Source organism: Rhinolophus sinicus, linkage group LG13 (genome assembly GCF_036562045.2).
Source record: "Rhinolophus sinicus isolate RSC01 linkage group LG13, ASM3656204v1, whole genome shotgun sequence".
Taxonomy (NCBI): domain Eukaryota; kingdom Metazoa; phylum Chordata; class Mammalia; order Chiroptera; family Rhinolophidae; genus Rhinolophus; species Rhinolophus sinicus.
The window spans coordinates 56,529,448-56,550,502 of NC_133762.1; the positions used below are offsets into that span (position 1 = coordinate 56,529,448).

General features: G+C 42.9%; 2 protein-coding genes across 3 annotated transcripts in view; both read left to right on the forward strand.

The window, feature by feature from the left end:
- SLC24A3 (solute carrier family 24 member 3) overlaps nucleotides 1–13,599 on the forward strand; it is a 503,295-nt gene extending 489,696 nt beyond the window's left edge. The window contains exons 16-17 of one of the 2 annotated variants that reach the window (XM_019710723.2): nucleotides 8,149–8,214; nucleotides 11,712–13,599. In XM_019710723.2, the coding sequence (XP_019566282.2) occupies nucleotides 8,149–8,214; nucleotides 11,712–11,861 (216 nt within the window). In that variant the 3' untranslated portion in view covers nucleotides 11,862–13,599. The remainder of the gene's footprint in view (nucleotides 1–8,148; nucleotides 8,215–11,711) is intronic. The other variant, XM_074317336.1, reaches the window with a different exon arrangement.
- Nucleotides 1–21,055, forward strand: part of NAA20 (N-alpha-acetyltransferase 20, NatB catalytic subunit) — a 343,857-nt gene that overhangs the window by 15,837 nt on the left and 306,965 nt on the right. The gene's annotated exons all lie outside the window — the stretch shown is intronic.

Below are 21,055 nucleotides of genomic sequence, written 5' to 3' on the forward strand. Positions count from 1 at the left end.
GGGGAGCTGAGGTGTTTATATACCCCAGAGAGTCATTGGTGGAGAGCAGCTTGGCACTTACATGGTTCAGGAAAAAGCTCTCAGTCACAGATGCTGGTACTGATTTTAGGAGGCAGCTGGCCTCACCAAAATGGTAAGGAGTGTTGAGTGTAGTTGGGTTCCCAATGGTATCTGCTACACTAGCATTTGTGGTTCTTGCAATTCATTGAGGAGTCTTACAGAAATGATAGTCTGGAAAGGCCCAGATGCCACCTCTGAGGGTTCTTAAGGAGTGAAGAGTGTAAGAGTCTAGAATTTGCAGTCCAAAGTCTAACTCTAAGTGCAGACTTGACCCCTTACCAACTTCCTGGCCTTGTGTGACATTCTGATTTATAATAGGAAATACATACGTGGTCTTCATCCCAGTTTGTAACGCTGAGCTCCTAAAACACTTGGAATTTCCTAAGTGATGAGAGCTGTAAAAAGTGTCTTTTGTTATGTTAATGAGACGACTTTTAGACCTCACCTAAGGATGGTGGATGGTTGTCAGGAGAACCAACCTTATGATTAAAAGGTTTGAACTTTTAGTCCCACCCATCCCTGACCTCAAGGGAGGGAAGAAGATGGAGGTTGAATCAATCGCCAATAGCCAATGATTTTATCATAACACCTGTATAATGAAGCCTCCATAAAAACCCAAAAAGACAGGGCTCAGAGAGCTTCGGTTGCTGAGCAGGTGGACATTCAGGAAGAGTGGTGGCTCAGAGAACATGGAAGCTCTGTGCCCTTTCCTGTACCTTGCCCTCTGCACTTCTTCCATCTGGCTGTTACTGAGTTGTATCCTTTTGCAATAAACTAGTAATGTATTAAGTAAAATGTTTCTCTGAGTTCTGTGAGCCACTCTAGCAAATTAATCAAACCAAAGGAGGGGGTCATGGGAACCGCCAATCAACAGCCAGATGATAAGAAACACATGTGACAACCTGGACTTGCAATTGGCATCTGAAGTGGGGAGTAGGGGTGGGGGACAGTCTTGTAGGACTGAGCCCTTAACCTGTGGGACCTGACACTATCAGCAGGCAAAGAGTGTCAGGATTGAGTAAATTGTAGGACACCTATCTGGTGTCAGAGATTGCTTGGATGTTTGGGGCGTTCTCCTCCTCCTCCTCCCCTGCCCCCCCCCCCCACACACACACACATACACAAATGGGAATTGACTAGACTCTTACCTTGGCTAAGTGGTTAACTTCTCTGAGCTTCCGTTGAGTCATCTTCCTGTGGGAAAACCAAAACCCACCTTACTTAGCTCACAGAGTTGTTACTAGAATTCAATGCAGCTGTCAATGAAAGAAGGTCCAAATCTATAGAAAAATTTTGTAAGAATTTATTTGAGCCAAAATTTTGAGGACATACCCAGAAGCAATATCTCAACGAAATGAGAAAATGCTCCAGAGAATGACAGTTTTGCAGTTCATTTTATATACTTAGAATCAAAGGAGAAAATGTAAGGAAGGTTACATGAAATTCATTGGTGGTAAATTAAGAAGGCAGGAAAATGCAAAATGAGGACATCTCTAGAATTTGGATAAAAAGCAAAATGGAGAAGTACATGCTTGTTTTACATTGGTGGGTACAGGATAACTAACATTTAACATTTACAGCACATTGAGATGGTGCGCGGGGAACAAGGTAACAATGAGGGGGTTCCTGGTCTCATGCTCTGATGGTCTTGTGTTCTGGTGCCAGCAGTTGTGCTTTCAAGGCATCTGGAAAAGAAAAATACTCTTGACATTTCAAAGGTATGTTATCCTAGATCCATGAGAACAGTGGGCAGGGCTCACTTAAGGTACAGACTGTCCTTTGCTAAAGAAGCTATAGGTCCGGGACATGACTACCTGCATGACCCGCCCCATTAGGAATCTATGAGCAGACCACCCTGTGCGGTTACTTTTGGTCACTGAGCTTGTCAGGCCTGCCAAGTAGCCCCCTGAGCTTGTCGTATCTACTATGTTGCTCCCTTTTGTTCACACAACTGTGTGTTTGGGAGAGCACTCTTTAAAGGAAAAGACTTGGGCACCAGCTGCCATTAAAATGCTTCTTTTCTGTAGGCTTGTTCACTTTCTTACTTCACTTAATTGTTCAAGGAAAGAGAATCCCACCCAGTGATATTTTACAACATAAAATCAAGGCTAGACTCATCCATTTGGAACCTACGCCCACAAAAATGTTCAAATTACCCAAATCTGAAAATGCAAAGTGACATGCAACATGTGTTCCAAGTTATAAATAAATTAGCAAAAATCCAGGGGCTTCTTATTTTTCCTCAAAGAATTTGCTGGTTGGGTGGAGCAGACCTCAAGCGATAACGAAATTTTCAACTATAACATGGGGACGTCAGAATCTCTGAGGTTGGATCTTTTGGATCCCCAAACTCTGTAGGATTCAGTTTTACAAATCACATACACACATGTAACTAGGTATGAATGGGTCTCTGTGTGTGTATTCTACGAAAACATATACATACATCGTGGGCTAAATTCCTGGTGACTTTGCAACCCACCAGCCTTCTGTTTCCTCTGCAACACCTGCCAAGGGGGAATTAGAGGATGGAAATGCATATTTTTGAAGGCAAGAAATAAAAACAATATGAAATGTCAGGGCTGAGCAATCTGGTTGCGCCTTGCGTGCTCTCAGTCCAGTTGCGCCTGGCATGGTCTCCATGCCACGGAGGTTTTCTGCTTTTGTACTTAATGGGCTTTGCATCTGTGAGGCAGGAAGCAGGGAAACAATTGTTTAGATCAACACTGTGCATATTTGGAGCTCAAAGTCTTTTCCAGAGGTAGTCCAGAGATGAAATGTGCTATTGTCTGACTTAGCACTCCCCGAGAAACTAGTTTTTGAGGGGGTTGAGTTAGATTTGCTGCCATCAAGGAAAGTTATTGGGTGATGGAAATGTTTTATATTCTCACTGAGGTGTGGATTACATGGGTACATGCATTTGTCAAAACATCCATTTGTCAAAATTGACGGATAAAAAATGTACATCTGTGCATTTTACTGTATGCAAATTATGCTTCAATTAAAAAAAAATTTTGGTGCCTTCTCACTTTATTGCTTGAAAAGATCAGCGGAAAGCCACCACTCACCATGGTCAGTCTCCCCATCCAGCTCTCCGCTCTTGTGCCATCCAATCTCACTGCCTCCAAGGCATGTGCGTGTACACACACACACACGCATACACACGCACACGCACACGCACCCCTGCTCAGCATCACCTGCAGATTCTCATTTACACATAGTGTGTGGGGCAGGAGGCAAGTTAGGTGCTGTGTGAAAGGAGGAAAAAGTTAAGACCCAGGCGTCTGGCCTCTGCATTGGGACTAGCTGGGAAGGTAAGAAAGTGACCTAGCAAAGAATCTGCCACCGCAGTCAGCTTCAGATGGGGGATAGGGCCAACAAGGGCCCTGTGAACTTAAAAGAAGTAAAAGGACTTTGGCAGGAATGGGCAGAGTAGAGGTGGGAAGGTGAGTGTCCCATCCGACTAGACAGAAAGTCCCAAAAGGGAGACAAGAGTGTGCTAACGTGGGAAAGGTGAACTACTGCAGTTTGGGGAGGCTCCTCGTGCCTGACTATAGACAGGAGATGCTAGGATGTGAGAGGTGGCATCTGAGGTCTCAGCAGAGGCCCTAGCTCTCTTCATTTTCTTCATTAATAGTTCTGGCAGCGAGGAGCAGCCATTGTAGATCTCTTGTCATTTTGTTTGTGAATTATAAAATCATACACACTGATATCCCAAAACTAGAAGCAGCCCAGATGTCCACCAACAGTAGAAAATAATTAAACTGTGGTATATTTATGCTATTACAAAAAAAAAAAAAAAAAAAAAAAAAAAGAGCTATTGATGCAATGAAAAACATGAAGGAATCTTTAAGAAAATCCTTGCATAAAAGAGTGCCCACTATATGATTTCACTTATATGAAGTTTCTAGGACAGGCTAAACCAACATATGGAAGAGAAGCTTAGAGCAGTGATTGCCCCTGGGTGAGGTGGAGGGCACAAGAGAATTTTCTGAGAGGATGGAAGTGCTGTAAGTCATGGATGCAGTTTGGGTTACACGGGTGTATGCATTTCTTATAACACATTGAATGGTGCAATTATGATTTATGAATTTCACCATATGGAAATTGCATCTAAAAGTAAAAGACCCATGAACTATAATTGAACTCTATTTAACACTTAACAGATGCTGGCTGAAGTGTTTAGGGGTGAAGTGTACTACAGCTTATGTTGCAGTTCATTAAAAAATAAAGTGGTATCTTCCAACTTTTTTGAATACTTGAAAACTTTCTTAATAAAATCTTCGGTTAAAAAAAAAGCTATACATGCTCATAAAAAAAATTGGGGATGGGAGACGGGAATGTTGCACAGGGATTGCATTGTTTCTGGAACATCATCCAGGAGTGGCACCCAGGGTCTGTCTTCTGCCAGCCTTTCTCTGACCACTCCACCCTGCCCCACAAAAACATTGGCCCTTTTGTAAACTACATTCAAAAGGCTACCTCCAGGGTACTCGTTATCCATTCATTGATGACGTATTAATCATGTGGTCTGTGCTCAACCCTGTACCAGGCAAAGGATAAAGTCAGACGTGGTCCCCGCCCTAGTATTTTTTGTCATCTATGGAGGCATTGATCAGAGAGCTGCCGAGTTTATAAAAGGAGCAGCCCAGGGTGACAGGCAAGTGGGCCCAGGTGGTTCCTGAATGGGTGGGCCCACACTTACTGAGGACTTATACACTGGATTAGGGTTTCCAGGTGGGAATTCCCGCCCTTCTCAGGAATTTTTTTCACTTTCCCGTTCCCGAATCCCGAGATATAAACTGTTTTCTGTTCTCCGTCATGAATCGTTTCCACAAAGTGATGGCCGATGCTACCAACCACCTGGATTCAAGGGAGCCAATTTTTCCGATTTCCAACCAACTTTTCTCAGAATTCAGTAATGGGAAAGCGACAAAATTTCCTGAGAATGGGCAGGAATTCCAGCCTGGAAACCCTACACTGGATCTTGTTCGAGTTTAACCTGGATTAATTCAGTTAATCCTCATAGCCACACCATAAGGTGGGAACTGTATTATCCCCATTTTACACACCAGAAAACTGAGGCTTGGGAAAGTTAAGTCCTCACTTGTCCGTGACAATACAGCTAGTGAATGAGCAGGAATTCAGAAACCAGGAAGCTGGGACTGGAGCCCATGCCCTAAACCAGGCCCATGCCCTAAACCAGACTGGAGCCCATGCCCTACAGACTTTTTCTGGAAAGGGCCAGAGAGGAAATATTTTAAGTACTATAGGCCCTACAGTCTCTGTACAACTACTCGGCTCTGTGACTCTGCCATTGTAGTGTGAAAGCTGCTGTAGATAATACATAAATGAGTGACCCAAGTGCAAATACAATTTTATTTACAAAAACAGGCAATAGGCTAAATATGACCGATAAGTCATAGTTTGCCAACTCCTGCCCCAAACCACCCATAGTTTCCAGTGGCTGAGAGACTTTTGAGTTGAACCAGAAGCAACTGAAGGAACCCAAATTCCTGACTATTGCCTTCCCGGAAAGTGTGGGAGTCAGATAGCAAGGAATCAATACAGGCTTCAAGAGCCCAGTCTCTAACAATGACAAACAAAAATAAACCCCTGGGAGCGTGTCGCAGTCCATTACCAAGGGAAGCTGCAGAGAAAAGGTGAAAAATATGCAGAAACCACACAAAAGTTTGTTGTCTTTAGTATTTAGAGCCATGTTTAGAATTTCAGCAGCACAATTCTTTAACACTGTGAATGTAGGAAAAGTAAAGTACAAAGGCTTTGCTTGAATGTGGTTCATTTTAAAAAGGCTTCGCCAAAGAATTTTCCTGCTTGCAGCTTTGCTCTCACTGGTTCTGTTTCTTAAGGACGGGAAATCTTTACTCAACTCTTGTGGCTGACAAGGATTGACCCTGGAGCTCAGAGGGTGAGCTGGGCTGGGAGTGCATTGGTCTGCCCTATGCTTAGAAAGCATCCATGCAGCATTGAAAATTAAGAGCTCAAAAGGGTTTCTGAGTGTGTGTTCATAGTTTCAGGGTCAACCCAAGGACCATGTGACTGAGGACAGCCACAGCAGGCTTTTCCTACTCTGCATGGGGGCTGCCATCTTGCTCTAAGGAGCCCCCCTTCCTCCTTTCACACTGGCCAGGGTACATGGGGGATTGTCATAGAGTCAGTGTAGACAGAATACTTTGGGGGCAGAGAAGCTCTTTCAGCACAAGTATTTGTGATGTACTCCTGGATATTAGCCTCTTTATTCCAACATAGCTGATGAAAGGAGGAAACTATCCATACCCAGGCTGAGGGTCTGCAGGAAGTTAAGCTACCAGATGGACTGAGATGGCCGATTCCTAATTTTTTCACACTGAATTCACTGGGTCAACCCATTGCGCTAGTGTCACAGGGATAAGATTTGAATCCTTTATTCTTAGGAAGGCCTTTGGTGGTTGGGCCGAGCAGATGGTTGACTCACACGGATTATGCAAGCAGGCAGAGGAGAGTCTAGTCAATTCCCTCTGTGGACATTGCTTAGAGAGATGTGTTGTGCCCCAAGGTCCACACAGAAAGGGTTGGCTGTTTGGGGCATATGGTATGCTGTCATCAAAAGATGAAGCGAGCACCCACCTATGGAGACACTCACTTGTTCCCATACACACACCTCAGGGTGAACCGATGAAAGCATGGCAAGAGGTATCTTGAACTTTGTCAGAAGGGCCCCAAACTACTCCTTCTAATAATGACCACTCCATTCTCTAATAAATATGATCAACCTGCCTCGCTTTCCTTTCTGTGAACACAGGTAAACCTTTGACTCACAGCAGGATAGTGTACACGGGTTGTGTGTGGGGGGGGAGGTGTTGTAGTCCCCAAACCTAGATGCACATAACAGTTTCTAAAAGAGCAGGTGAAAAATGAATGCCAAAGACCCACCTCCAGAACCCTTGGAGATCAGAAGTGGATTTAGCCTTAATACTTTCTCTAAGTAAGTGGTTCTTAAACCCCTGGAGGGTTTGTTAAAACACAGGTTGATGGGCCCTACCCCCATAGTTTCTGATACAGGAGTTCAGGGTGGGACCTGAGATCCTGTATTTATAACCAACCCCCAGCTCATGCTACTGCTGCTGGTGGTCTGCAGGGGTGGGGAGCACTCTATGAGCACGGCTGCTCTATCTCAGGGCAGCCAGCCTCATGACCTAGCAGAAGAGACATCCTCTCTACACTATGGAAGAAACTTTAAAATCTTTGTTGACCAGGTGGGTCCCTTAATATTCTCTACCTGCTCTGCTTGCGGGATTCTGCAGCCACTAATCACATGTGGCTCTTTAAATGTAAATTTAAATTAATTAAAGATAACAATGAAAATTTTGTTTCTCGTATGAGCCAGCCCCTTTCAAATGCTCAACAGCCCCATGTTCTAAATGGCTGCTTTAAGGGACCTCACAGATGTAGGACATTTGTATTATCGCAGAAAGTTCTACGGGACAGCGTTCTATAAGAATTCCAAAAATTGTTTCTCTTCGAAGCTTGGCTGTTAGCCCTATTGTATTACTGTGAAAAATAAAGCAAACAAAATCCTCTTACAAATATCAGAAACAGAATAACTCTTTCCTCTTTGCTTGCTCAGGATAGCAACCCTCACCCACCTCTTTGTATCAAGGTGGGGGAAAGGTCACAGACATTTCAATTCAAAAGAGATAAAAACTTTAGCAATATTTTTCAAAATATTGATCATATCACCCATGTTATGAAATTTATTAAACTCCCTGGCGGTGAGGTCTATAGGGAAGAGTTGTGAGCAACAAGAATCAAGCAACACACATGGAGAATTCAAGCAGCCCTGGGGCAGTCCCATGGGTATTGCTGCTGGAGGGAAGGATGGGATGGGCCGAGTGGACCAGACCGGGATGTACTCTGGGTGTTTTAGGAAAATGCATGTTCCTACTGCAAGCTGCAGAGCATGGCTGCCGAGGCTGCCTTTTGTTTTCCATCCTAGAGATTTGGACTCACTCCTACTCAGAGATGCTTGAGTGCCCTGCACTAATCGGATGCCTTTTTGGAAGCCTAACTCTGTTTCATCCTTTCTTACAGATTCGGCTGAACAGCAGGGGACTAATCTACTCCGTGGGCCTGCTCCTGGCCTCTGTCTTTGTCACAGTAGGTTTGCAGCTCTCTCCTTACTCTTGAGCTCCCATGTTCTCCCTCCCCCACACCCCCTTGGGGTTCTTTGGCTAAAGAGTTTGTTGGACACCAGATGGGCTTGGCTTCCTGGTGGATCAGGACAATCGACCTCCAGATGTCCCATTGCCTTCGTAACTGTTTCTTCTAGAAGTGGATCCTAGCAACCCACTAGAAATCCTTCTCTCTTTCTGAAAGGAGGCAGGCTTCTCCCAGAAGCCTGTCAAACACAAATCATTTTATTAAAAACAAAGGGGAGATCCCACTTCTTCTGCAAGAGTACCCACAAAAGGCTAATTTCTAATTAATTGACTATTCCAGTTTACTAAACATCTCCATAAATCCATGGATTTGACCAATACTTGGTGACTAAGAATGTATTTTATTGACAGTGCACTTTTATACCATTCCACTGTCTTTGCCATTACATTCCTTTGTATAATATAATATCCCAACTCAACTGACACGTATGGTGCAAACAAGTTTGCACCAATGCATGGATTGACCCACATGAAGTATCCACTAACATACAAGTATGATGTTGAATTTTCATATTAATAAACATTGAGACATACTATGTTTTTTTTCTGAAATTCTCATGGAAATAATCATTGAATTACACCTAGCATGTTAACATATACCAGGGATGCCAAAAAAAATGTATACAGATGACTTGTATTCATCTTTTGTTATTGGTATATATTGAGGATTACAATTTTTTAGTATTACAGTTCTTTCCTTTCTTAAAGTGTGTATACATATTTTTGGCACCCTCTGTATATGCTAGTGAATGGAAATTCAGAAGGGCAGGCAGGAAATAGAAGAGGTAATTTATTTATTAGATCAGGATCGGAGTCAAATGTCAACATTTTACCAAAGCAAATACGGCCTTACATAAAAGTGAAAATCTACATAATGTATTCTTTTGTAGCTTAGAGGTTCTTTGGGCCTGGTATGACTTAGGGTTATGATACTTGTAATAACCACATGTTATGCTTAATACTTTGCATGTATTTTCCCATTTGGAGCTCACCACACCGCCATGAGGTAGTCACATACATCAGCCCCATTATATAGATGACAACTGAGGCCTATAGAGAAGTTGACATGAATGGAGGAGCAAGCAGTGTCACATCAAAGTGCATGCTCATAGATACAGTGCTTCTACTTATGCTGTGCTATGGTTTCACAACCCATAGGAGATTGGCCTAACCACTACCTGGGCTGTCAGAATGGGATTGTTGAAAGGTTGAACAAAAATAGATTGGGGAAGAAGAGCAATTTCAAACATCTTACGTGTGCAGTGCATATCAAGATAGTCATTGGGCAGATGAGGCTGAGTTTAGGAGAAATATCCAAGCTGGAGACACCAGAATATAGATGGTATTTAAAGCCATGCAGTTGGATGAGCTCATCAAAGGAGTGAGCATAGATAGAATGGAAAAGAGACCCAGGATTTGAGTCAGGATGATGAAGATAAAACCCAAAAGAAACAGAGAAAGAGCAGCTGGAGAGGTAAGAAGAAAACTGGAAGAGTGTGGCAAGCCACGTGGAGAAGGTGCTTCAAAGTGGAGTTATATGCTCTGTCAAGGAAGAGGAGTCCTGATATTGGCTATTAGGGTTAGAAGTGCAGAGTCATCTGTGCTCTTGACAAGGGTGGTTTGCAGAGCGATGGGGCAGAAGGTTGAGTAGAATAAGTTAACAGAGGTTGGAAGGAGAGAAATTGGAGGCAGCTGGTATTCACAACTCTTTCAAGTTAGCTTGCTGAAAAGAATGGAGAGAAATGGCAATCCACAAAAAGTATAGTTGTTGTTTAAGATGAGAGAAAGCAGCATTGTGTATGCCAATTAGAATAATTTGGGGTGGGGAGAGGTGAAAACGAAAGAGGGTGATTGCTGGAACCATATCCCTAAGCAGTACAAGGAGGTGGGATCTCGTGCCCACATGGAGGAGTGGGCCATAGACAGGACCATGGCTGGTGGGTCCTCACTGACAGAAGGGAAGATAGGCAGGAAGCTGTGGCGATGGGAGCTCTGTGAAATGGGAACAAGGTCACAGGCTGAGAGTGAGAGTAGAGAAAGGAGTGTTGGGGGTTTGAGGAGAGAGGAGTGGAGTGAAATAGCCATCCAGGGAGGGGAGAGATGGTGGACTAGGAAATGTGGGATGAGTGCCATAAAACATTAATTGCCCCCTTAAGGTTTGTGGTCTTGAAATTAAAGTGAGGCCCATCAGCCTGGCTGGGCATTTTCCTCCAGCCTGGGTCAGCTGGGTGGAAGCAGCTTGCAGTAGATGGAAGCTTGGCTTGAACCTAAGGGCTGTGGCTTAGCTGGCAAAGACAACAAGGCTAGAGAGAGGACAAGAAATGGAGGTGGATGCCAGAAGTGACTGTAGCAATTGCTGGTGGAACTTAAGCGTCGTGAGGAGGGAATGGAGTACAAGGTGGGTGAAGTTCAGTGAAACGGTGTTGGTTCCAATGAATTCTGGGTTGTAGGGTCTGCAGAGTTCTGGGAGTTGGGGTACCAGATGAAGTGAACGGGAAAGACAGGAGATTTCGGCCAGAAAGTGGGATGTTTGACACTGAGATAACAGAGCTGTTTCTGTTACTAGTAATAGCAAGATCGAGGCTGCAGGGCTGTCCAATAGACCTTTCCACAATGGCAGAAATGTCCTGTATCTGCTCTGGACAGTAGCCACTGACTACGTGTAGATATTAAGCACTTGAAATGTGGCTACTGCAACTGAGGAACTGAGTTTTTTCATTGTATTTGATTTACATTTAAATTTGGATGGCCACACATGGCATCCTAGCGCAGGTGTAGGATGTGGCATGGAGTGAGGAACTGAGATGGGACAGGATACGGACTCAAGAGAACTGATATTGGGAAGGTGCTCTTGGTGGATAGAAAAATCATTAAGAAGTGATTTCAGGAGTGCCAACAACAGGAGTGGCAATGAGAGGGGACTTAGGGCTCTTAGGAATGCCGGGAGTGCCCAGAGTTGACTGCAACCAGGGTAGAGTGTGACAGTCAGAGACTTCAGTGCTTTGGGGGAGAAGAGAAGGAAAACGGTGTGGAAGTAGCAGTGTGGGTCAAGGGGAACAACTTCCTGGCCTCCAGGCACAAGAGCAGGTAGAGATGTGGCCACCACCTGGGGGAGCTGTGGGGATGGCATCCTCAGGGAGAGCCAGGATCTGCTTGGGGCAAGAGGGTGAAGGTCAGAAGATGTGGTGCCAGCACAGAGCACTGCAGTGTTGGAGTCCAGGGGAAGAATGGCGACCACTATGACTGTGTTCATTACTCCCATCATTATGTTTTTATTTTCCCATAATCAGCAGGTTCTCACTTCCATTCTTCTTGATTTTGATGTTCTTATACCTTCTGCAGTATGAGAGATGGACTTCGTGGGCCCAGAGAGAATGAGTGACCTGCCCAAGGGCCCTTAGGATGCTGCCCTCTAACCCCCTCTGTGTGTTTCAGGTGTTTGGCGTTCACCTGAACAAGTGGCAGCTGGACAAGAAGCTCGGGTGCGGATGCCTTTTCCTGTATGGCGTATTCCTGTGCTTCTCCATCATGACGGAGTTCAACGTGTTCACCTTCGTGAACTTGCCCATGTGTGGGGAGCACTGATCTACTGGGCAGCCTGCCCAGGCTCAGTTCCTTCTTTTCTGTGCAATACAAGACCCGGCCTCACCTCGAGTCACTCGGGACCCCAAAGCCGGGGCATCCTATCTGTCTGTCCCACGCTGTTCACAGGCCTCTGCTCCTGCCTCGGTGGCCCAGGCTCTCCCTGCCCCTTCCCTCGCTCCTCCTCCTCCTTGGGTCCTACCTGCCACCCAGCCCCTCTTGCCCACCCCTTCCTGCCTCCTCCGTATGAAGACTTTGAACATCCATGTGAATTTTCAAGCTCCATTTGGAACAGTGACTGAGATTCTAGAAAAACTGGCTGCTAACTGGCCCAAGCCAGGCAAAACTTATTACAATCCCTCCTCCTTTTTTAAGTTATTGGATGGAAGACTCATCTAATTTATGACCTGAGGCTGTCGAAGAGATAGCAAAGAGAGGGTAATTGATTATATAGGAAGTGTTTGCGATTTTGTTATGTTTTGAGGTAATCCCTAGGTTACTAGGTTTGGGGGGTTGTTTCGCTTTGGGTGTTCCCCCTTTTACTCCTTTTCTTCTGGAGATCGAGAGCTTCTCTTGCAACTTGTTTCACTGGGCTCTGGTTAGTCGATGATCCACAGGTTGTCCTTGCCGTGTCTTGGAATCGAATCCCAGGTACGTTGGAGCATGAGTGGACCTAATGCTTACCACCAGGTACAAATGCATGGCATTTCATACCTAAGGATGCCCCCACAGTCCTGTAGGCTTTACCTAGGGTGTGTAAGGTTTTCCAAGGAAGAAGACAGCTTCCCACACGTCCATTATGACCTTCACTTTCTCACTAGGTTCTTTCTAGTTTCTCAAGCAATAGTTCTAGCCTGCCTGAAGCCTTTGACAAGGGGCCCTTGTTTAACATCCATCCATGAGGTGGCCGCAGTCAGCGGCAGAAGCTTCCCAACCTGTGAGTCCCTGAGATGTGCTCTCATTGCTTGACACTTGGGGTGACAGGAGTGACCCAGAGACCGCCACTGCTTTTTGTGCAGGAGTTACAGACACTGGTTTCTTGGAAAATGGAGAGAAGCGCACTTTGCACAGACATCGTCAATAAAGTCCCAATTTGCCACTTGGTATTGTGTACACTGGACCCTGACAGCTGGCTCTTGGGCCAGCGTCCTTCCTCCAGGTCGCAGAGGCCAAGCTGCCCCAGCTCCATCTGTCCCCTCCTGGAGGGATGGCAAGAGAAGGAGAAAACGGAACTGACACCTTTGAAACCACAGAATGTGTTAAATTGCAGACTCACTCAAGGGCATAAATTATTGTGAACGTTGTTGCCAATCACTGCTCAACAGCCCTGCTAGATTTTGTATGATGCTGAATTATTATGCAGACTAATTCCACCAGTTGAGACCCACCCATGCTTGTTACACTTGTATTTATTGAAACTGTGGATTCTTGCCCGTGCTCCCCTTGTATTTACTTTAAGCACTGATCACTTATAATTCATTCGGTATGGTTTTCCCTGCTCCTTGTACACATTCTGGTATGAATTATAAAAATAACCTGATACAAATTGGTTGAATATTTCTGTTGAGGGTGTGAAACAAGGCCAATGGGGCACCTGCCTGATGAAGGACCAGGAGAGGAAATCACCAATTTGGGCTCTCAGAGCTAAGACACACTTACTGATTCTGTTGCACATTTTGCACTGGTTTATGGCGATTGTTTTCTTGGACAGATAGTGTAAAATAAACTTCTCTGTTCTGTATCTTCCCTTGAGCAGCGCGTGTTACTTTCTCCTTGGATTCTGGAGTGTTGCCTGCTTAACACTAAGAAGTATGCATGGAAGGGGAAAAGATTACAGTCACCACAGGGCCAGGTATTTGCCCTTCTGTTTCTGGGTCGACGCATCTGGAAAGCTGTTAAATGTCAGGTGGATTGCAAGTGTGAGGTGGCAAATCATGGGTCCCCCTCTAAATCTTGAAGGGACTTTGGACCTATTGTCCTATAGAATACATGTGACATTATGTTAGGATTCTTTCAGCTAGACATGAGAGGAAGAGTATGCCAGTACTGACGATGACTTTCAGTAGTGCTCAAGGTCACCATCCTGTCTGATTTTACTAGTTTTCAGTTTTGAAAATTAAGATTTCCCCAAATCCAATTCCTTTAAAAAGACAGTTAACACGTAGTCACAATAAGCTATATTCTCCTCCTGCATGACTCTCAAGAAATAATTACCCAGATCTAAAAGTAGACCAAGATTAGTGAGCAAGTCAGGTTTCCACCTGAAACTCAGTATTATTTATAGGAACTAGAAGAAAAATAGCTACTAATTAACAGCACCAACTTTCATTTAATTATATTTCAAAATGTATTCCCAGGTAGTGGAAAAATACTAGGTACTTAGCTTTGTTTTGAGGGTTTACATCTGAAAATGTCTTACTACTATATTTGTACGTTTTATAAATCTGGACATCTAATGGAATTTTCATTACACCAATTGGTGCTTACGAAACATAAGATCCTTTTACATACAATATTTTGTTATACTCATCTTAATTTTATTCTGAGTCTAAAGCAAAGACATTTGATTCTTAACTTGATTTTTCTTTTTTTTTAACACATTTGCTGTGAATCTGTAGAAACCATAGTTCCATTTTCTCAGAGAGAAAATTCTGGGACGAGGTAGAGTTTCCGTTTTTCATGCACAGTGACTGCCGACCTAGGAACTGCAAAGGTTTCCTGTCTGAAACCTTTTGGCCTATTTCTGCTCAGATCTCAGCCATGCATGATTGTGTCTTGAATTGCCAACTGAGAATGTGGTTGTAAGTGAGCTGCCCGTCCAGCGATGCAAACCTGCTGATGTTGCTGTTTTCACCACTTCCACTCGGGAGGGGTTGGGATGAGTTTGAGGGAAGAACTATTTTTCAATATCCCAAACCCGGCAGTATCACCAGTCAAACCCTCTCAGCAATTTCCTGGGATGTGCAGGTTTCAGCGAACTCCCAGGTTGTGATCTCATGCACAAGGGGGCCATCTCTGCGGCCCTAAACAAGGGAAGTACACACGGGAGCTTGCACCTCCTCCTGGACACATCCTAGGTGACCCCAAAAGGAATTACCACCAGAACGTCCTCTTTTTCTGGGAAGTGTGTTCTCAACTTGACCCGGGCTTGCCAAGGGTCACTGTCCACACACATGTGGCCTCAGGTACACAGAGAAGCCAGGACAAAGGGGACTTTCCAGATGGCTTTTTCCCCCTCCCAAAGGAAAGTGATGACCTACCTTTCTAGGGAGAGTACACTTTTATAGGTACATGTTTTGTATTTACCTACAAAAAGACCTGGAAGGCTGCTCATTATGTTTTCCTACGTCCATTGCTTTAGAACTCATTGTTTACAGTCATAAATTTACATGCTAGGGATTTGAGATTCTGTATATCCCAAACGGCACATCTGAACTCATTTCAAGTACCCAGCCTTCAAAGAAAAACCTAAATGTAAAAAAAATAAAAAATGGGGGAGATAATATTGTAAAGCTCAGTTTTCAATTGTGGCATATAAGATAGGAATAACATTCAACTTGCAATCAATATAATTAAATGTAGCCGTAGAACTTTACCTAATTGTTCATAAAAATATTCAGATTCTTGGGAAAAAGTATAAATGTGAAATTGGTGATGGTGACGTTGCTCTTTCTGAGATTTATTTTCACCTTTGCAAAATAGGATAATTATCCCATTAATAGATAATTATCCAAGTATGTTGACTCATTTTGATCAACTATTTTGAGGTAGATGGGACATTTCCATATTGAATTTTGAGTAGTCTCATACTAATTAATGAGTCTCATTAATTTTGTCATTTTCTGCATTGGCTGCTCAACACACACACACACACACACACACACACACACACACACACACACATACAGCATCTATCTGACACCAAAACTCTGTATGAAAACAGTCCAATGGATCTTTGAAATTTTCCCAAATATCCAGCTGTCTATTATGATACATCTGCAGGAATGGGGTGAATTCAGCCAACTTTTCTCTGATAAATAAAAATCCATGTGTCCATTGCATCATCACCCAGAGATGTGGGTGTCTGTAGAGATCCAGAAAAAGTCAGGAACTGAGGCTATGGACAAGCAGAGATCAGCAACATGCACAAGCTAAGTTATGCCCCAGAACTGATTTCGCATTGAACTTTATGCTTGGTTTCAAAACACAGGGCAGAGTAATAAAACTCCACTAAAACATTTCAGATGGCTTATTGTTGAACCCAGGACATTTATTCCCTTAATAAAGTATACCCAGTAGTCCCATTAACTTAAGAAATTTTTACTGAACCTTAATTTAGCAAACACTCTTACCAAGTTGTAGAGATTTTAAATATAGTGAACAGTCATAATTAATACTTATTTTGTTTTTGGTCTTTGTTTTTGCAACAGGTCAGAGGAGAGGGAAGATTTAAGATTACAGTTTCGAAATATATCCCATTTAAAGTATAAATTGTATTCCTTTACATAAATGCATAGATATATACACAAATCACATTTTTTTCTTTATGTAACTCCCAATTTACCCTGTTTATCAAAAGCTGAAATCGGTGATGTCACATCTTTTGATTTGTTGGGACAATTAATGCAGTACTTGAGTCCAGAAAATTGCATATAAAACCTGGAATGAAACGTGACAAGGAATCTCAGAATCCTTGCAGTTGATTTTTGGATACTTCTGAGTCGTGCCTACAGATTATTGCTAAAAAAGAGACGCTCTCATGTGAGAAAGTACTTTTAGCATAGAACTAATATTTTTAAATTCTTGCCACAAAAAAATATATCCACTTGGTTTCATATCTTTCTTTATGATACATAAGTCAGATGTCTTATCCCCCTCACATGACTGAAGATGATTTGTTCTTCAAATGCTAGAAAGTAAGCCTGTGCCCTGATCAGTCACTATTACCCTCACCACAGATGGATTTGAACCAAATGCCCACTGCGTTTTTTTAGGAGAATTTATTTTGTCTACTGGTTACAGGTCTCTGAAATACTAGTTCCAAAATACCTAAAAATTTATTGTCACATCAGGTGGAATTGTTTCCTCCAGTTGCTTAAAAGTTAAATATTATATTCACTATTCATATATTTTTAAAATGAGTTTACCTGGATTTACTCAGTTTATTGTCTAAGTGTTTCCCAAATTTAAGCATTAATTGGAATTACCTGGAGAAGTATTAAAGTACAGATATCTGGGCCCCATCCCTGAGTTTCTGGCTCATAGGTCTAAGGATAAAGCCAGAATTTGCATTTCTCACCAATTTCCAGATGCTATCACTGCTGGGGCTGGGACCCACTTTGAAAACCACTGGTTTAAATAATATTCTCTGCCCATAAAGCCACATTTTTCCTATACCAGCCTCCACCAATATCTTTGGTTTTACAGCTTATGGAAAACACATATACACAGAGATATACTATTTCTTTCAAACTTCTTTTTTCTCTCTACTTCCACTGAGATCTATGAGTGTCCAAAAGTAGGAAAAGAAACACTATCAACTCTTCATAATCTACATTCTATACCCTCCTGCATGTCAAAACCAACTCTTAAAATTGCTCTCGTCAAAAACAACTTTTAAATTAAAACCAAACCAGATGAAAGTAAATGGTTTAAGATGAAGATGTTGGAAAGCCAAGATTCTGGATGGAATATTAGCTTGGTAGAGATGGGAGCCAATTTCATTCAAGGTGAAAAAGATTTTGTTCTAAACTACAATAAGAAAAGGTAACAGTGAATATAGGAGAAATTTTCTGCACATGAATACCTACTTGTATTTTCACATGACTGTCATGTATAGCTAACTTCTAATCTAAAAATGTTATTTTGGTGCCAATCTATCTGACAAAGATGTCATGGCTCAGAAAAGAAATAAAAGGCACCTGAGTTGGGCATCATAGCCAAAGTGCTTCAGACAATCACACATGCCTCCATCATGGTCTTGCCCAAGAAACGAGAACAGAACACCACTAGCCATGCATTCTGCCTGGGGCTTAGAAACCTCTATTGACTGGTGGTGGCCTGGTGAGATTCCACATAAACAATGATTGTGACCCTCAAGTGAGAGACAGGCATGGGCATGGTTTGTGCCTATGGCTAGACTCTAACTCCAGCTTACACTCTTAGCTTATCCAAAATACCCTCAGAGAACACAATGTACTCCAAAATGATATGGTAAAACCCCATTTTTATATCCACTAAAAGTGTTGTTTAGAGTCAAGAAGTGGGATTCAATATTTGGTATGTATAATCTAGCAGGGAGGGAAGAAGACATGCAGGAAGGGAAGTCTTCCTTTCCAGAAATAAAACACTTTATACTTGGCCTACGCCAGCGTAGGGGTGGTCAGCCCAAAGGCAATGAGATGTCCTACATCCCTCCCTAAATCTCTCCTTGCACTAAGAAGCCATATCACGACTCTCTTCCTGGAGGTGGTATCTCCAATCAAGAAACATGCTCGCAGGTAGCATTGCTAATATGAGACCCACTGTATCATGTTACGATTGAATGCAAGATATTTCTTTCTATTTCTAAGACCCCTCATGATGGAGGCAGCATCTTTACACTTGTAGGCAGAATTTAATCTGTTGCCTAAATGGTAACTAATGACCAGTCTTAGGAAGAAAAGCAAGAAGTCTCAAGATATGAGATTCATACCAAGAAATTCACTCATCTGTTATAAATGAGGCAAATCAGTTATAAATGAGGCAAATCAATTAATTGGAAGTATTGGTTCTGAATGTGCCTTGGATGAACATAGTAACAGAATTGTTTGTATTACAAAATGAATCTAATACAATTCCAAATTTTAAACTCTATTTTAGTATTTGTGTGTGTGTTTTTTTTTGTTGTTTTTTTTTATTAAATTTATTGAGGTGACAATTGTTAGTATCAGAAAGGAGTTATGCCCTTCTAGTACTTTAAGATGGGTTGACTGGCTACAGAGAAAGTTTCATAATTTATACATATGAATTCTGGAAAAAGACAGTCTTTTAAGATGAGTGGTAAATTTTCCTCTGCACTGCATAAGGAAATCGATGTCGTGTATCCGTTTCTTCTGAGCATTACCGGTTGTGACTCAGTACTCTGGAAAGCAATGATGTCCTGTCTCAAATGCTGCCGCACCCCCAATAATTCTGATTTGGATTATCTGGTTATGTTTCAGGCTACCCAGGTGTCTCTACCTGAATCCGTGGCTCAGAACCATGGCTCACAGAAGTATAATCAGACCATTTGAGATATTTCATTGTACAGATCCAAAAATGAATGCTGTGTGTCCTGTAGGTCTTTGCTGCTCAGATGTGTAGGTGGGCCTCGAACTAGTGACTTTGACTAGTCACTAGTCAAAAGAGAGGCTTGGAATTCCTATAGAACAGCATTGTCAGATAGAACTTTCTGCAACAATGAAATGTCCTACATCTGTGCTGTCCCACACAGCAGCCATTAGTGTCTGTCAAACACTTGAAAAGTGGCTCAAGCAAGTAGGAATAACATTTTAATCTTGTTGAACTTTAATTAATTTAAATGTACATTTAAAGAGTCACATGTGATTGGTGGCTATAGTATTGGGTAGAGAATATTAAGGTGCCAACCGAGCCAACCAAGATCATAGAGTTTCTTCCTGTAGGGACAGGTCCAGGAGAGCAGTTTCCAGACTCGACCTCATGTGGAAAGGTGCTGACTCAGTTATTAAATGGCCATCAGCTGTAACCAGCTGGCCATTAGCCATCATTGTTTTATATATAACTGTCATAGCTACATTAGCAAGCACGGTTAGCAAGCTCGGATTGCCAATGGTGCGGATTGTGTGGATGCCACTCCCCGTGTCTTGCCGGGCCACCAGCGAGACTGGTGCAGGAAGACCCCTTGTTGGAGTACTGGCGGAGGTTTGCTTCTTGTGTCTTGACCAGCCGCCATTGAGAATATAGTGGTATGAACCCCCTACCTGTGGCTGTTGTTCCTTTTCGGCCTCAATATCTATGTTCACCGGCTGGGAGCTGAGACCCTGCATTACACTTCCATAGTGTAGAGAGCGTGCTCTTTCTGGTTTGACCTAGGTCATGAGGCTGGCTGCCCTGAAATAGGAGGTATGCCTTAGAGCAACTGTGCTCACAGAGTGCTTCCGGGACCAGCAGCAGCAGCGACAGCATGAGATGGGGCTGGTTAGAAATGCAGGCTCTCAGGCCCCACCCCGACCTCCTGTATTAGAACCTGCATTTTAACAAGTCCACAGGTGATTTGTTCAAATATTCAAGTTTGAAAGGCTCTGCAAGTAGATATCTGCTCTGCTCTCCAGAGGATACACAGCCATTTTTACACCCTTTTCTAAGAGGTTACTCTATTGTCACTGGTCTCAGTGTATGTTACAGGAGTTGCAAATAGGGGCAGGCACAGATTATGGAGAACAACATATTTGACATTGGAGATGGGTTGATGAATTTGGAGGACAAAAAAGTCATATTTTTGCTCCAATAAGCTCCCTTGGGTGAGGGTAAAGGAGTAACTACAGAGAATTCAAATGAAAAGCTAAGATCTAACTCAGGGTGTATCTCACCTAATTTTCAAATTCACCCACTCTTTAGACGTGGTCTCACATCAGATATGATGCCAGATATCTTCCTAATATTGGAAATGCCTACATTTTACTGATAAACTGAAGAGGAGACATCCTTTCCACATTGAAGTGGGAAATGATTCTACTCTTTCTTTTAAAGTCCCTACAGATTTTGCCTCACTTACAAGATGAGAGACTTCTCCTTTGAGGCTACGAAAAATAAGCAAAATCTTCAACCAAAAAATCATTGCATTTAGCAAAAGGGGGCAGAAAACAGAAAAAGGAGGAAAGGGGTTTATATAACAGGAATTTTTGTAATAAGTTTGGGAACAGTTCCCACTGGGAGGACATTTAGGCTGTAATATTTGACATGATAATTGGGACCCAGCTGGATGGTGGTAAGGTTAGAAGCCAGAAGCAGGCACAGCCAGGAATTGGAGTAGCAGATGACTGGGTCCACAGGATAATTTTTTCACCCAGGGGAGCAGCAAGAGTCATCTGTTGTGTTGGTGGTGTTGTGTAATCATCTCAGTGTAGTCATCTTGGTGTGAGAGAAAATGAAAATCGGTTCTTCTGAGGCTCATGAAAGTAATTTAATCACAGCTC